Source organism: Chlorocebus sabaeus, chromosome 3 (assembly GCF_047675955.1).
Source record: "Chlorocebus sabaeus isolate Y175 chromosome 3, mChlSab1.0.hap1, whole genome shotgun sequence".
NCBI classification, from domain to species: domain Eukaryota; kingdom Metazoa; phylum Chordata; class Mammalia; order Primates; family Cercopithecidae; genus Chlorocebus; species Chlorocebus sabaeus.
In genome coordinates, this window is record NC_132906.1 from 441614 (window position 1) to 459607 (window position 17994).

Below are 17994 nucleotides of genomic sequence, written 5' to 3' on the forward strand. Positions count from 1 at the left end.
TTACTTAATCCCTTTCTCCTTTTTTCTCTGTTGTACTTGCCTAGAATCCCAACTCTTAAAAATCATACCACTGAGCTGAGTAGACTCAATTCTGAGTTATGACCCAAATCTCAGATTAACTTTCAACATAAGTATCCTATTACACCTCTGCAATTATGGTCTTTTCCTGTATCACTAATCTACATATTCATTCTCCGCGAGTCTCTGCTGCCCAGTTCCTTCCTCACACCTTCCACAGACACAGATGAGAGCTTTTACATTTCTTTCAACCAGTAAATGCGCTAACTTACTCCCACCCAGTCTGATGTCTCCCACCTTCTTTCCTGATGCATTTGATAAACCCTTTCTTGACCACAGGTCCCACTTGACTCCCCTTTACAGCTAAGATTCTGAATTTTTATTTGATTATATTTTTGAAATGAAGTTTCCCTCTTATTGCCTAGGCTGGAGTGCAGTGATGTGATCTCGGCTCACTGCAACCTCCATCTCCCGGGTTAAAGCTGTTCTCCTGCCTCAGCCTCTCCAGTAACTTGGAATATAGAAAAGCGCCACCACGCTGGGCTAATTTTGGAATTTTTAGTAGAGACAGGGAGGGTTTCACCATCTTGTCCAGGCTGGTCTCGAACTCTTGACCTCAGGCGATCTGCTGGCCTTGGCCTCCCAAAGTGCTGGGATTACAGGCGTGAGCCACCGCGCCTGGCCTTGATGAGCATTCTTTTTCTGTCTTTTTTTTTCAACCCATCTGTGCCTTTAGACAGTCACATGTCACTTACCAACAGGGATGCATTCTGAGAAATGTAAGGTGATTTCGTTGCTGTGTGAACACCCTAGATTGTATTTACACTGAGTATAGCCCACTATACAACTGGGCCCTATGGGGTGTAGTTTAGGCTACAACACATCTAGGCTACAAACTTGTACGACATGTTACTGTACTGCATACTGTAGGCAATTGTAACACAATAGTAAGTATTTGTGTATGTAAACATAGAAAAGGTACAGTAAAAATTGGGTATTGTAATTGTATGGGACCGCCATCATCTATGTGGTCTGTTGTTGACTGAAATCATGTGGTGCAAGACTGCATTTAAAATGTGTCTCTTATAAGTAACATATAGTTGAGTCTTGTTTTTTAATAGTCTGATAATCTTTGTCACTTAATTGGAATATTCTGTTTACATTTGCTGTATTAACATAACTAGCATTTACTAATTATTAATATAATTGAGTTTTCATTTTTATAATTATTAGTGTAATGTAATTACTAATATAAATAGGTTTAAGTCCTATCTTGCTTGTTTTCTCTTTGTTCATCTGCTCTTTATTCCTTTATTTCTCCTTTACCTGCCTTTCTTTGGATTAATCAAGTATTTTTTATCATTGTATTTTGTCCTCCATTAATTTTTTTATTTTTATTTATTGTTTTTAGACGTGGGGTCTTGCTCTGTCACCAAGGCTGGAGTGCAGTAGTGCTGTCATAGCCCACTGTAACCTCGAGCCCCTGGACTCAAGCCGTCATCCTGCCTCAGCCTCCTGAGCAGCTAGGACTACAGGTAAACACCACCATGCCCAGCTATATTAGCTTAAAAAAAAAACGTTTATTTTGAAATAATTTCAGACTTACAGAAAAGTTGTAAGAAGAGTATGAAGGAATTCCACATACCCTTCACTCAGTTCCACTACTTGTTAACATTTCTCCACATTGCTTTTTCACCACTTTCTTCTGAACCACTGAGCCACCAAGTTGCAGAAATCAGGACTCTTTGTCCCACAACACCTGAGTGTGTATTTCTCAGGAACAGAGACATTCGCTTATGTAACCGTAGTGCAATTCTAAAAATTAAGACATTTTACAAATACTTATATAGATGGTCTCCAGCGTATGATCGTTCGATTATGATTGTTCGACTTTGTGATGAGCTTTTTGGGACATAGCCCTATGGTAAGTCGAGGAGCATCTGGATTTAATGATAGTTCGAGCTGTGATTTTTCATCTTTGTGACTGGTATAACAGAGCAGTAAATGTGTTTTCAATGTGTGATATAACAATGGGTTTATCAGGACGCAGCCCCTTCATGAGTTGAGGAGCATCTGTACATTCCTATTCCCATTTCACCAGCTGTCTCTACAGCAAAATTCCCCCAGTCCAGGATCTCAGCAAGGATCACGCATTACATTTTGTTGACATGTCTCTTTAGTCTTCCTTCCTCTCCCCTCCCCTCCTCTTCCTTCCCCTCCCCTCCCTCCCTCCCTTCCTTCCTTCCTTCCTTCCTTCCTTCTTCTTTCTCTCTTCCTCTCTTTCTTTCCTTCCTTCCTTCCTTCCTTCTCTCTCTCCTTCCTTCCTTCTTCTTTCTCTTTCTCTCTTTCTTCCTCTCTCCTTCCTTCCTTCCTTCCTTCCTTCCTTCCTTCCTCCCCCCTCCCTCCCTTCCTTCCTTCCTTCCTTCTCTCTTTCTTTTTTGTTTTTTGTTTTTTTGACAGAGTCTCACTCTGTTGCCCAGGCTGGAGTGCAGTGGCACAATCTTGGTTCACTGCAACCTCCGCCTCCTGGGTTCAACCGATTCTTGGTCCTCAGCCTCCCAAGAAGCTGGGATTACAGGCGTGCACCACCAGGCCCAGCTAATTTTTTGTATTTTTAGTAGAGATCAGAGCAGGGGGGTCCCGCTATGTTGGCCAGACTGGTCTTGAACTCCTGTCCTCAAGCAATCCACCTGCCTTGGCCTCCCAAAGTGTTGGGATTACAGGCATGAGTCACTGCACCCAGCCTGCTTTAGTCTTCCTTAATCTGGAATAGTTCCTCAGACTTCTTTTTGTCTTTAATGGCCTTGACATTTTTGAAAAGTAGCGGCCAGTTATTTTGTCGAATGTTCTTCAGTTTGGTATTGCTTCATGATTCGGTTCAGGTTAGTTTTTCTGGCAGGAATATTGACTAGGTAATCTTGTATTTTTTCAGTGTCTCACATCAGGAGACACAAGGATTTTATTCATCCCATTATTGGCTGTGTTAACTTTGGTCATGATTGAGGTACCACCAGGTTTCTCCAATATAAAATTTTTCTTCCTCTTATGATTAATAAGTAATTCATGGGGGAAAACTTTGGGGCTATGTAAATATGCTATTCTCATCAAACTTTCCTTCACTTGCTTTAGCAATCAGTGATGATTCTTGCTTGGATTAATTAATATTGTGGTGGTTGTAAAGTGGCGATTTTCATTTTATTTATTTATCTATTAGTTATTATTTCTCTATTTATTTTTAGAGATAGTGTCACGCTCTGCCACTCAGGCTGGAGTACAGTGGTGCCATCATAGTTCACTGTAGCCTCAAACTCTTGAGCTCAAGTGATCCTCTCACCTCAGCCTCCCAAATAGCTGGAACTATAGGCACTCGCCACCGTGCCTGGCTTATTTTTTAATTTTTTGTAGAGACAGTGTCTTGTTTTGTTGCCCAGGCTGGTCTCAAACTCCTGCCTTCAAGCAATCCTTCTGCCTCGGCCTCTCAAAGTGCTGGGATTACAGGCATGAGTCACTGCACCTGGCTGATTTTATCATTCTTCCCATATTCATTACTTGTACTACTAGCTTTTTAATTGTACATTGTGCAAACCACTCCTCATTATGGTCTAGCACTGTCTGAATGATACAAGAAACTTCGTTTAATACCCAGTCCCAATCTTTGGACTAGTATTATCAATATTTTATTTCTATGTATCTTAAAATTCCACAAGTCATTATTATTGTTGTTTTAAATAGTCAATATATATCTTTTATATATCCCCATACCTTTCTGGTAGTTTTCATTATTTTTCAACTTTGTGATCTGTTTCTGTCATTTCATGCTTCTTTCTAGGATCATCTTCCTTTAGCCTGTAGGACTCTAAGCATTTTCTGTAGAGCTAGTCTTCTGGTAATTAATTTTCTCAAATTTTGTTTGTCTGAAAAGTCGTTTTTTTTTTTTAAGACGGAGTCTTGCTCTGTTGCCCAGGCTGCAGTGCAGTGGTGCGGTCTCAGCTCACTGCAACCTCCACCTCCCAGGTTCAAGCGATTCTCCTGCCTCAGTCTCCTGAGTAGTTGGGATTACCGGTGACTGCCACCACGCCCGGCTAACGTTTGTATGTTTTAGTAGAGACGGGGTTTCACCATGTTGGCAAGGCTGGTCTTGAACTCCTAACTTCAGGCGATCCACCCTCCTCGGCCTCCCAAAGTGCTGAGATTACAGGCATGGGGCACTGCACCCGGCCCGAAAAGTCTTTAGTTTATAGGATAGATTCACTGTAATATAATTCTAGGTTGGCAGACTTTTAATCTTTTTGTTTTTCAGCACCTTAAAGATACCATTCTATTGTCTTCTGGTTCCTTAGTTTTATTGAAAAGTTAGCCATAAATCTTACTGTTTCTCTGAAAGTTCTGTGTCCTTGTAATTCTGCTTATCTTAAGGACTTTGTGGGTTTTAGCAGTTTCAGCACAGTGTAACTACAGTGTAGTCTTCTTTGTATGTCCTTGATGCTCACTGAACTTCCTAAATCTGTGGCTTTATGTCTTTTTCAATTTAGGGAAATTGTAGACATTATCTCTTCTAATGTTACTTCTACCCCATTCTCCCTTCCACTCCTTCTGGGATTCCCATTCTAATATTTAAACTCTTGACTGTGTCCCAAGTGTCTCTTATCAGCTGCTTCATTTTTCCAGTCTTGTTTCTGTCTGCTTTAGTTTGGATGTTTTTCTATTGACCTGTTCACTAATCCTGACATCTGCTGTGTCTGGTACATTGTTCAATCCATCCAAATAAGTTAATTTCAGATAGTGTCTTTCAAAGTTATTTGACTCTTTTTCACAGATTCCAACATTCAGTTGAAATTTTCCATCTTTTTATCCATTTTATTAACACACTAGTCACAAAGTCCTTGTTTGTTAAGTCCATTATCTGGATTATCTAGGGGACTGCTTCTATTTACACTTTCTCTTGATTGCTGGTCATATTTTCTTGACTCCTTGCATTCTAGTAATTATTATTATTTTTTTAAATGGCGTCTCGCTCTGTCGCCCAGGCTGGAGTGAGTGGCGCGATCTCGGCTCACTGCAAGCTCCGCCTCCTGGGTTCCCGCCATTCTCCTGCCTCAGCCTCCCGAGTAGCTGGGACTACAGGCGCCCGCCACCACGCCCGGCTAATTTTTTGTATTTTTAGTAAAGACGGGGTTTCACCGTGTTAGCCAGGATGGTCTCGATCTCCTGACCTCGTGATCCACCTGTCTTGGCCTCCCAAAGTGCTGGAATTACAGGCGTGAGGCACCGCGCCCGGCCACAGTAATTTTTTTATTACATGCCAAGCATTGTATATTTAAGAACTATAGAGACTGCAAATGATATTGTTACCATAGAAAGGTCCTCTTTCCTCTGTTAGGCAGAGAGGATTCAGGACTAATTATTTCAATCTAGTCAAGGATTGAACTGAGTTACAGGGTCTCCTTCTGTTGCCCAGGCTGGAGTGCAGTGGTACAACCACAGCTCACTGTAACCTTGAAGTCCTGGTCTCAAGTCATCCTCCTGCCTCAGCCTCTCGAGTAGTGGGGACTGTAGGTGCCTGCCACCATTAGTGCCTGCCGCTAATTTTTAAATTTTTTTGTAGAGACAGGGTCTCCCTATGTTACCCAGGCTGGCCTTGTACTGGCCTCAAGCAATCCTCTTGCCCCAACATCAAGAAGCACTGGGATTACAGGCATGAGCCACCTCACCCAGCCTGGGCTGCAGAGTTTGTAAGGGTCAGTCCACCGTTGATTCATGTTTGTCCTTCTAGACGTTTGATTAGGAGCCTAGATTTGTCTCCTCATCTGAGAAAGACGGAAAGAGTCAAGTTGGTCCCTCCAAGTTTTGACTTTAGCCTCCTGCCCCCATGCAGATTCAAAAAATAGCAAGTATCTTTTTTTTTTTTTTTCTTCAAGACAGAGTCTTGCTCTGTTGCCCAGGCTGGAGTGCAGTGGCGCAGTCTCGGCTCACTGCAACCTCTGCCTCCCAGGTTCAAGAGATTCTCCTGCCTCAGCCTGCCAAGTAGCTGGGACTACAGACGAGCACTATGCCCAGCTAAATTTTGTATTTTTAGTAGAGACAGGTTTTTGCCGTATTGGCCAGGCTGGTCTCAAACTCCTGACCTCAACTGATCCATCTGCCTCCTCCCAAAGTGCTGGGATTACAGGTGTGAGCCACTATGCCCGGCCCCCAAAATAGCAATTATCTTGAGGGTAGACTAAATAGCAAATATCTTGTGGAAAGCCTTTCCCCCTAGCAGGACGTCGTCCCCTAAGAACTATGGGAGATAGTTAAGAGCCTCCATCCCAGTTCCCCAGCCTCCAGCATCACCCCAGCTGAAGCAGCACTCCAGCAAATGGCCCATGGGGGAAAGCCAGCCATACATTTGGGGCTTCTCTAAGTCTCCAGTTTGTCATGCTGACCCCAAGTGACCACCGAAAGCTCTGCTAGTTTCTCTAGATGATATCTTTTCCCTGGGGAAAGTGCAGTTCTTAGCCTGTGCCTAGAACTGGCGAATATCTACAGAAAAACAGGCAGGATCAGCAGTTTATTTAGAAATAGCTCTTTTGGGCCAGGCGCGGTGGCTTACGCCTGTAATCCCAGCACTTTGGGAGGCTGAGATGGGTGGATCACGAGGTCAGGAGGTCAAGACCAGCCTCTGGCCAAGATGGTGAAACCCTGTCTCTACTAAAAATACAAGTATCAGCTGGGCATGGTGACGGGCGCCTGTAATCCCAGCTACTTGGGAGGCTGAGGCAGAGAATTGCTTGAACCCGGGAGGTGGAGGTTGCAGTGAGCCGGGATCGCACCACTGCACTCCAGCCTGGGTGACAGAGCGAGATGTCTCAAAAAAAAAAAAAAAAAAAAAGGCTCTTTAATTTTTAGTTTTATTGCTTCCACAGCTCTCCACAGACTTTGAACACGTGATTTTTGCAATGATTTGTTTTTTTCCCCAGCTGCCTCAGAGGGCTTCCATGACCTACTGCATCCTTCTCAGAACTGGAAGTTTGAATCCTGAAACCTCCTACATCACTTGTTGCTCTTCTCAGTCTCTTCTGCTGAGCCATCCTTTTTCTCCTGTACTCACGAGCACATTGCTTATACTTCTTCTCTATCCTCACTCTCAGACCTAAGTGATCTCATTCAGTTTCATGGTTTTAAGTACGAAGTGTACATAGATGGATCCCACATCTCTACCTGTAGCCCTCACCTCTTCTGTGACCTCCAGATTTTAGATTAACTGCATTCTTTGTATCTCGAATTGAATGCTTAAGAGACAAACTTAACATGGCTAAACCACATCTACTTATTCCCCCCAAATCTATTCCTATCTTACTAAAAAGACACCACTAGCCACTCCGTTCCTTAGCCACAAATTTTGGCATCATCTTTTCCTTTCTTCTCCTCACAATCCACATCCAATCCATTAGTAAGTCTCAGCTCTGCCGCCAAATATATGCTGAATCTGACCAATTCTCACAATATCTATTGCTAAAAACCTGGTCTCAATTGCTTTCATCTCTTACCCAAGCTACTGCTAGTAGTTTCCACTCTTCCCTTCCATCCCACTTGCCCACTTCATCTTCATGGCGACCAGTGTGATGACTGGTTTCTAAAGGTTAAATGAAAGCACTTAACTCACCTCCCTTGCATGAAACCTTCTAGCAGCTGTTCTATAGTAACTAGGATAAGATCCACACTGTCTTTATAAGGCTGTACATGCTCTGAACCCTGCCTACCTTTTGGATCTCATCTCCTTTCCCTTTCCTGCCTATGTAGCACACCACCCACATTGCTGGATCCCAGACCCTCTCACTCACTGTCACTGTAGCTCAATCACCCGGTGACACATCTGGTCATTCATTTTTCAGTGTGCAGCACGTGCTGCTCCTTCTGCTCAGAACACTGCTTTCTTCTCACCATTCTAATGTTAATACCAAGGCCGCCTCTTAGAGTCCCTCCTCTATAATCACTACCTATTGCATTGCTCCATTTCGTTCTCTTAACTGTAATTAACAATATCTAGAGTCCTTTAAAAACATATTTTCTGGCCGGGCATGGTGGCTCACACCTGTAATCCCAGCTTTGGGAGGCCAAGGTGGGTGGATCACGAGGTCAAGAGTTCAAGACTAGCCTGGCCAACACGGTGAAACCCCGTCTGACTAAAAATACAACAATTAACCAGGCGTGGTGGTGCGTGCCTGTAATCCCAGCAACTCGGGAGGCTGAGGCAGGAGCATCGCTTGAAACCAGGAGGTGGAGTGTCCCATCCCACGGGATCGTCAATGTAGGCCCTAGAAGAGGGAGTGGGAACTCGGGGGGACAAGAGACACAAGAAATGGAGACAAGACAGTATCCTGGTCAAGTTTCGTTTATTGGTGGCAGTGTAATGCCTTATATAGACCGGCAGGGGTGGAAGTTGGGCCAGGGCGATGACGGTGGCCCTGCGGTGGGCGTGGCCAGGTAGGTATCGGTTTCTTCGGTCGGACGTCATGTTGCGCCTGCGCCGTCGGTTGGTAATTTTCCCGGGCGCGGGATGGCGCCTGCGCTGTAAGTTGATCATTTTCCCGGGCGTGGGAAAATGGGTGATGAAGAACCCGAAGAGCGCCATTTTGTACTGGCGTATGAGACAGCAGAACAAGGAAGAAAGTAAATCTAGGGAGGAGGCATAAAGTGGAAATGTATAGAGCTCAGGCATCAGTCGTCAGTTATAATCGCTATGGCTGGGCCACGCAGTTCCGGACAGGTCCCCCTTTTTTACTATTTCATGATGAGAAATAGCCCCTCGGTAACTGCGCCTATCTTAGGTTGGGTCAATTCATCCCCACCTTTTAAGCCCGTCATGGGATTAGGCAGCAGCAAGGGCGGCCCTCCTGTCTTAGGCTCAGTTGGGGGTGGTGTCCTCTTACCCGTCATTGACTGTCCAGTTTAGCTCACAGGGGAGGTGGTCTTATAAGGGCGGATAAGACTCACCATGTTCAGACATCTCAAGGCAATGATAATGGACCTGTATAGGCTTGGCCTGGAAGGCCTCAATTTGTCGTCTGACGAATGCCATAAGCTTATTAAGGATTATAGGCCCAAGAGTGAGGAAGAGTAGAAGGGTAAGTAAAGGACCCAAAAATGGTAGGAGATAAAGGAGAGATCCGTGGAATCCAGTCCAAAGTGGATTGGCGGCCAGGTCTTTTCTGCGTTTCTCTAGCTCTTCTTGTAAGGTCTTTATTTTGTCTCTAATGATCCCGGATTTGTTAGCATAAAAACAGCATCTTTCCTGTAGAGCCAAACAGATCCCTCCCTGTTCTGCTGTTAGTAAGTCTAGACCGCTTCTATTTTGGAGAACTACTTCAGCTAATGAGTCTACCTGATCTTGTAGATCTTGTATAGTACTGGATAAGGTTTGTACATCGGAAATTAATTGATTGGATAATTTAGTATATTGGGTTAGTGAGACTCCTAGGCCTGTAGCTCCTGTTGTAAATGCAGTGGTGATTCCCAGTCCGGCCAACAAGGGATTAAATTGTATGGCCTGCTTTGGTCTATATATAAAATGCTCCATAGCGGGGATGGGGATAGGTTCATCTCCAGGGATGATATCAATGTCGGGGAGAAGAGTGGCTAGAACACAAAGCCCTGTCCAATTTGTGGGTAGATAAGTATATGCCATGTTGCTTCCACAGAGGAAAACTGAGCCATTTATAGCACACAAGGGGCTGGTGACCTTGATTATGGAGGTACAGTTGTTGAATACAGCGTAGCCTAGATCGATTTCTTCAGAGCTATTGTAAGAGGGTGAAAAGAGGCAAGAAGAATTAGAAAACTTCATTGGTTGAACTAAGAGGGGAGAGATAATTGGACAGGAGTTATTGACCAAGGACTCACCTGAGTAATTGACATAGGATAATGAAAAGTTAGGTATAGCGAGAGGAGTAGGGGTCCCATTTTTAAACAAAGCCAACAATCATGGGCAAGGCTTGTATTGGACATTTGGAGTAAGTTGTAAGTGGCATTAAGGATATCAAAAGTTTGAGCATTGATCATAAGGTTATCTCTAACCTTAGGCAGGGCCAAAGGGTGATATTGAATTTCAGGATACAGGGCTTTATGAATTTCTTCTAGTTTTTTTCTGAACAGTTTTAATTCTTGTGGTGTCTAATGGACCTCCCCCATCAGAGATGTGGATCGGGGCTGTAGTGCTCCAGCAAACAGGCTGTCCTTTTTGGCCGTTACAAGGAGATTGTACAAGTTTATTGGTGGATCCTAATACTTGTACGTCACTGGTACCTCCAGTTTGTGTTTTTGGTAACGTAGCCGTATAGTATGTTTTATTGCCTGATTTGCATTGTTGATATGAGGTGTAGCAAGAACTGTGTACAGAGGACTGGAAAGAACTACAGGGGCATTCTTGGAGCGGCCCGCTACGGGAGGTGTCTCTTGGGGTTGACTTACATTTCCGTAGCTGGTCTGGCATTAAGTAAGCTGTCTTGCCTGAGCAAGTCACTTGGAAGATTCTGTCTGACGAGGTTCAGATACTTGTCCCCCGCTGCAGTCACAAGGCTGGCCGTGTTGCTTTCGTATTAGTTCTATTGCTCTACGAGGGTCATCAAAACCTGCATAGACTGTCACTATGTTATATAAAATGATTATTTTCCAAAAGAATCTCATGTTGGGCTTCATTTTCTGAAAAACAAAAGGGAAGAAACTTCTCAGGGAGGGTTGTTTTCCCTGGATTGACAATGGTTATGATTCATTTGTCTTACCAATCTTTCGGGCAGCCATCTGGCTGCATCATTTTTTTGTGAGAAAATACATACTGAGCCTCTTCCCCAAACTAAAACTGGGTCAGGGCCATGCCATGAATTATTGAGTGGATCTTTCCATTTAACCATTGCAAACTGTTTTTGAGATTCAGGATGCCAGAAACGGTCGGCAGCAGATTTTCCGTAACTGTCCAAATTTTAAAAATTAAGGATAAAGAGGGCATGATTAAGTATGTTTCTGGGGGTACCCTTCACGGGGTACCAGCTCCCCTCTTTTTTCGATAGTAGTTTTTAATGACAGATGGGCCCTTTCTACTATACCTTGTCCTTGGGGATTGTAGGGAATGCCTGTGATATGTTTAATTTGTAGGGTGTTGCAGAATTTTAAGAAAGTTTTGGCTATGTAACCAGGACTGTTATGTCTTAATTTGTTTGGGTATACCTAAGATGGAAAAGCAATGTAATAAATGAGTTATGACATGTTTGGTGGCCTCTCCTGTCTGGAGAGTTGCAATAATGAACCCACTATAGGTGTCTATGCATACATGAATATATTTTAGTTGGCCAAATTTTGAGTGATGTGTAACGTCCATTTGCCAAATTTTGTTGGGGATGAGTCCTCGAGGGTTAACTTCTAGATAAGGAACGGGTAAATAAGTTATGCAGTTGGCACATTGTTTAACTATTTGTCGGGCTTGTTTTCTAGTAATTTTAAACATAAGTCTTAAGGTCTGGGCGTTTAAATGATGTAGGGCATGTGCTTTTTGTGCTTGTTGTAAATTGTTTGTAGTGACTGTGGCTATGGTTTTTGTTGCCATGTCAGCTGTCGAATTACCTTGTACTAAAGGTCCCGGTAATCCTGAATGTGCTCTAATATGTCCAAGGAAAAAGGGAGTAGTCCTTTTTTGAATAAGTTGTTGACATTGTAGAAATAGGTTAGCTGTGTCTGAAATATGTTTAATTTGCGGCACGGTCTCTAAGAGGGGTATTGAATGAGCCAGGTAGGCGCTGTCTGTGTAAATATTAAGTGGCTGACCAGGGAAAGCTGATAATGCTGCAATTATGGCTTGTAATTCGACTAGCTGAGCTGATGTGTAAGTGGTTTGGAATTTGACAATTGTATTATTGTAGGTGTAAGCGGCGAGTCCTGTGGAAGATCCATCAGTGAAAATTAGTAATGCATCATTGAGAGGTTCCTTACTGGTAATATGAGGAAATACAAACGCATGAAGTTTGCAAAATTGAATGAGTTTGTTAGGTGGGTAATGGTTGTCAATTGTGCCAGTGTAAGAAGCGCAAGCAATTGGCCAGGCTTCTGTATTTTGTAACAGCCAATGGATGTGTGATTGAGTGTAGGGCTGTATAATGATAGAGGGTTCTATTCCAAAGTATTTTTTACTATTTTTTTCCCCCAAGATAATTAGATCAGCTATGGCATCATAATAAGGCAACAAAACCTTTTTGGGGGAGGAGGGCAGGTGTACCCACATAATGGGATTGTTTTGCCAGAATAAACCAGTAGGGGTTATTGCTGTGTTAAAAATAATGAATATTAATGGCTGAGAATAATCAATACTGGTAACAAGTTGTGTTGTAATGGCATCTTTTACCCGTTGGAGTGCCGTTAATGCTTCTTTGGAAATGGACCTGGGGGATTTTGGATTAGAGTCTCCTTTCAATATATCGAAAAGAGGTTTTAACTCTGCTGTGGTAAGTTTTAGGTATGGTCGAAGCCAATTTATGTCTCCCAGTAATTTTTGGAAATCATTTAAAGTTTTTAGATGGTCACGGTGTATAACGGCCTTTTGATTAATGATTTTGGGTCCATTAATTTGAAAACCAAGATAGGTATATGGATTTTGTAGTTGTATTTTTTCCGGGGCTATTTGCAGTCTGGCTGTTGTCAACTCTTGTTTGAGTTGGGCAAAGCACTGTAAGACTTGTTCACCAATCTGTCCTGCTATTAAAATATCATCCATATAATGTATAATATACATTTGTGTCCATATTTTTCTGACTGGTTCTGTAGCAGCGGCTACATATTTTTGACATAAGGTAGGACTATTGCCCATACTCTGAGGTAAGACTTTCCATTGGTAACGTTTCATTGGTTGTTTAAAATTTATAGATGGAAGACTAAAGGCAAACCTTTTCTGATCAGCAGGATGAAGGGGGATTGTAAAGAAGCAATCTTTAAGGTCAATAATGATTTTAAAATATTTTTGAGGAATCGCAACTGGTGAGGGCTGTCCCGGTTGTAAGGCACCCATAAGGACCATAGTGATATTTATGGCTCTTAAATCTTGTAGGAGTCTCCATTTGCCAGACTTTTTCTTAATGACAAAGATAGGTGTATTCCAAGGGGAATTACTTTCTGTAATATGTCCTGCTAGCAGTTGTTCCTGCACTAACTGTTGGGCAGCACTTAGCTTATCATTAAGTAAAGGCCACTGATCAACCCAAACGGGCTCATCTGACTTCCAAGTAATAGGGTCAGCGCACTTTTGGGGTGCAGGTATGTCAGTGGCCTGAGCTAAAAATTTCCAAACCCTTTTTTATCAAGTTGTCCTGAGACTGGTATAGGCTGTGGAATACCGTTTTCCTTTTTTCCAAGACCTTTACCAGGGGTGTATCCCTGAGTTAGCATTTGTGCAGTAACTATATCATTTGGGCTGCACATTATAATTTTTATTTGGGAGAGCAGGTCTCGTCCCCAAAGATTAACAGGTAAGTGAGGGATGATAAATGGCTTAATGAGGCCTGAATTGTTTTCTTTATCTGTCCATGTTAGGTATTTAGAACTTTGTTTAGGATTACTGGTTTGTCCAATTCCTCTCAGGTGAGTTAAAGTCTCTGTGGTAGGCCAATGAGAGGGCCAATCTTCTTGTTTAATGATGGTTACATCGGCCCCTGTGTCTATTAGCCCAGTAAATGCCTTACCATCTAACCATAAGGTTAGAGAGGGTTTTTGATTGGTAATTGGTTGTACCCAATATATATTTGATGATCCAAAACCTTTTGTATTCCTGTTAGAGTGTTGGATATTATTATCTGTTTTAACTAAGGGTAGCAAAACTAACTGTGCTATTCTAACCCCTTGAGGGACAGTAATAATGTTAATAGCTCTGGCCATGATTTTAATTTCTCCTTCATAATCATTATCGATAACTCCAGGGAGGACTTGTAAACCTTTCATGGTGACACTACTTCTTCCCAAGAGTAGCCCAAAAGTATCAGGTGGTAAAGGCCCATATAGTCCTGTATTTAAGGTTTGTGGTCCCATCTCAGGTGTTAATACTGTGTGGGAGGTGGAACTGAGGTCCAGTCCTGCGCTTCCTGGGGTTGCTCTACTAAGTTTTGAAATGGATTGCTGCTGCTGGCTGGAACAAAGCTGACCGCCCCATATGCTTGTTTTGGGGCCTGGGGCTGGCCCCTCACCCCGTTTCCCTGCTGAGACGATAAAGGATTTCCTTGACTATCAATTTTAGATTTACATTTGTTGTCCCAGTGCCTTCCTCTTTTACACCTTGGGCAAAGGCCTGGAATTTTTGTTTCTGGATTTTTATTTTGATTTTCATGGCAATCTTTTGCAAAGTGTCCTTTTTTACCACATTTAAAGCACCCCCCTTTATCTTTGCCTTTGTTATTGAGGAAGTCTCTTACTGTTCGACCGCTAAAGGCGGCAGCCATTGCTAGACCCTGTTGATATGCGGGCCCAATATCTGAACAAAGGCGAATATATCCTGTTAAATCTGTTTTCTTTTGATAAGGTCCGATTGCCGCTTGCCAGGCGGAGTTGGTGTTTTTATATGCCAACTGTTTAACATAATCTACACCCGTTTCTGCATTTCCAAAAATTCTACCTGCCGTAGTCATGAGTCTGTGTATGAAATCTGAGAACGGCTCATCTGGTCCTTTTTTGACTGCCGTGAGTGAGGCCCCTGGGTCTCCTTTAACAGGGAGTTTCCTCCAGGCTTTCGTAGCAGCTGCCTGGATTTGTGAAAACAAGCCAGGATCATATAGCATTTGGGCCTGAGTGTCTGCATAGTTACCTGAACCAGTCAACATATCAAAATCCCAGCCGTTTCCAGCCTGTTGGTTTCTTTTAGCTGTGTCCCTACAATTTTCAAAAAACTCTGACTTCCAAATTAAATGATCTCCCCCAGAAAGAACTGCCCTAACTAAGGTATTCCAATCTGTAGGAGTGAGCCAGTTATCGGCTACAGATTCCACTATTGCGAGAGTATATGGAGCAGTAGCCCCATATTGGGAAGCAGCAGTTTTTAACTCTTTTATGATAGTGAAATCAAACCCAGTATGATGTCTCCAAGCTTGTCCTTGCCCATCTGTGGTTTCAGTAACTGGGAAGATGTCTTTGGGGGAGGAGTCTTCTCTATGTCGGCTAGCAACTAACCCCCCTCTTGGAACATGCTGTCCAGGCTGCTGAGGTGGGCGCAGGGAACCCTCCATAACATCTGGGTTAGGTATCTTTTCATTTCCTGTTTTTAATTTTTGGAGCCTAATTATCAATGATTGATGCAACTCCTCAAGTTTAATTTGTTCTTCTAGTTGAGCAATTTTTTGTTTTAATTCTTTTTTGGGATCTACTACTGCCATAACAATGGGCGCAGAAGCCCCATTACGTGTCCCACTATATGGGGGCGGGCGTGAAGTAAAGGGAGGCCAGTCGGGGTTATGATATTTAGCCGCCTCTTCCTCTAAATCATCCCAATTTATGTTTAATTGATCAGGCTTATTAGTTTCTTCCTCTTTTTGAGGTGTTTGTAAAACCGGATTTTTTTTGTTTGTTTTTGTGTAATATTTCTTTATCTGTTACAGAGGAAGACTTGACTTCCTCATCATCCCTCTCAAGGGAAATGAGATCCTCCTCCGTATCTTGCGGAGGCTTTGTGAGGTTAGAGTGGGAACTAACCTTTAGAATGTGTTCTGTTTGGGCGACCGCGGCCATGACTTGTGGATCGGCTTCCTTTTTATCTATCAAATCTTTAATGAGATTCCAATAAGAGAAGGCGGTCACAGGAATTTTTTCTGGCGCAAAAGTATTATAATAATCTTGAAAACAATCTCCTACTCTACGCCATCTTTTAATATCAATAGTTCCTTCCTGTGGGAACCAAGGGTAAGTGTCTTTTACAAAATCAAAAAATTTAAACAAATCATTACTTTTAACCTTTACTCCTCGTATCTTTAAAGCCTCTTTTAATTGTCCTACATAGATTTGATGTTGACTTAATTTTTGTCCCATTTCGGACGCGTCACTTACCTTCGATTCTGACGCGGCAGGTTCCCGCGGTGATCGGAGGAGTTTAGTTTCACCTTGACGGTCGACCATTCTTTCGCGTCCTCTTCCTCACGGAATCCCTCGTTTCCAGGCTCCACGTTGAAGCGCCACGTGTCCCGTCCCGCGGGATCGTCAATGTAGGCCCTAGAAGAGGGAGTGGGAACTCCGGGGGACAAGAGACACGAGAAATGGAGACAAGACAGTATCCTGATCAAGTCTCGTTTATTGGTGGTAGCGTAATGCCTTATATAGACCGGCAGGAGTGGAGGTTGGGCCAGGGCGATGACGGTGGCCCTGCGGTGGGTGTGGCCAGGTAGGTATCGGTTTCTTCGGTTGGACGTCATGTTGCGCCTGTGCCGTGGGTTGGTAATTTTCCCGGGCGCGGGATGGCGCCTGTGCTGTAAGTTGATCATTTTCCCGGGCGTGGGAAAATGGGTGATGAAGAACCCAGAAGAGCGCCATTTTGTACTGGCGTATGAGACAGCAGAACAAGGAAGAAAGTAAATCTAGGGAGGAGGCATAAATTGGAAATGTATAGAGCTCAGGCGTCAGTCGTCAGTTATAATTGCTATGGCCGGGCCACGCAGCTCCGGACAGTGGAGGTTGCAGTGAGCCGACATCGTGCCACTGCACTCCTGCCTGGGCAATATTCCATCTCAAAAAAACCCCAAACAAAAAAAATATATTTTCCATCTTCCCCATCAGAATTTAAGCTTCTTGAGGGCAAGGTATAGTTGTTTTTCACTACTGTATCCCCCAAATCTTAATTAATTCTCTGCACATACTGGATGTTTAGTATATTTGTTGGATGTCTCATCCATTAGAGCATAACCTACTTTGGGAGCAAGGAATGTGGTCTAATTTTGGTTTTCCTCCCTTGCATCTAAGACCAGCATGCACATTGCAGAGACAATGGTAAGTAAGATTGAGGGGTCTGTTCTCTTTGGTATAGTGTTAAGAGATAAGCCACTTCTTCTGACTTCCTCATCCTTATAGTTCCTCTGGAGACTCTAGACCAGCCAAACACATTGCTAAAGAAAAATGCAGGCAGTCATGCCCCCACCCCGCTAAGTCACAAATGAGAAAAGCAATCTTAGAGTTGTTATTGCTCTGTGCTTTTGGTGCACACCCCTGGGCTGAGGTAGAAAGGAACTTCTGAAAAGAGCACTAGGGTTATGGTTTGGTATTTAATCCCATTACCCTTTATACTGCTTCCAAAACATAATTGTTTTAATAGTGTTTCTAATCCCCATGAGGCAAAGCTTCCAAAGAATTTCCAAACTCCAAGCAATTTAAGTATGAATAGAAATTGTGCTATGTCCACACAGCATTTTTCAAGTTGCAAGCCATGAAATCAATGTAGTGACTTGACTACTAGCACTTTGTTTGAATGAAATTATAGAAAATATTAGCAGGTACTGCAATAATAAGGGTAAATTTTTATGACTACATACACATATATGTACTAGGTTGTGTTATAAATTTATTTCATCCTGTGTGTCAATGTTTTCAAAAAGCTAAGGAAGTCACTGGCCTAAAGTATTAGTTTTACCTGTTTTTATTCCTTAAAAGAAAAAAACAACTTAAATGCATACTTACAGAATAGAATACACTTATTTAAAGTTTTGACAGTGAAAAAAAATTACAGGTTGGATATTTAATCCAAGGTTTAACATGAGGATGGTCTCATAAGGCAATTTCTTTCCTTTAATAAATAACATATTAAAGTGAATATTATTCTGGAAGCAAATCATCTCCTAATTCTTCATCAGCAAAATCATCCTCATCGATCCTTTTTCTGGCTGCAGTTTTTGGTCTTTCTATTTGAGGGCCAAGCGGGTCCACATAGGAGGCATCTAGGTTTCAAAAGAGATTGTCATGTTAGAGTTATATAAACAAACAAAACAAAACAAA

At 42.7% G+C, this 17994-nt stretch overlaps 2 protein-coding genes across 9 annotated transcripts in view; one reads left to right on the plus strand and one right to left on the minus strand.

Annotated features, from left to right (window-relative positions):
- EEF1AKMT1 (EEF1A lysine methyltransferase 1) overlaps positions 1-17843 on the plus strand; it is a 91380-nt gene extending 73537 nt beyond the window's left edge. The window contains exons 5-6 of one of the 2 annotated variants that reach the window (XR_005236574.2): positions 1430-1553; positions 16083-17843. The gene's annotated coding sequence lies outside the window, so the exon portion shown is untranslated. The remainder of the gene's footprint in view (positions 1-1429; positions 1554-16082) is intronic. The other variant, XR_005236575.2, reaches the window with a different exon arrangement.
- The window catches only part of IFT88 (intraflagellar transport 88), a 116084-nt gene continuing 115712 nt past the window's right edge, over positions 17623-17994 (minus strand). For all 7 annotated transcript variants that reach the window (XR_012091696.1, XR_005236572.2, XM_008021649.3 and 4 more), the window contains one exon: positions 17623-17936. Coding sequence is in view for 5 of the 7 variants with exons in the window: in XM_008021649.3 (XP_008019840.1) it covers positions 17815-17936 (122 nt within the window). In the remaining 2 variants the exon portion in view is untranslated. The remainder of the gene's footprint in view (positions 17937-17994) is intronic.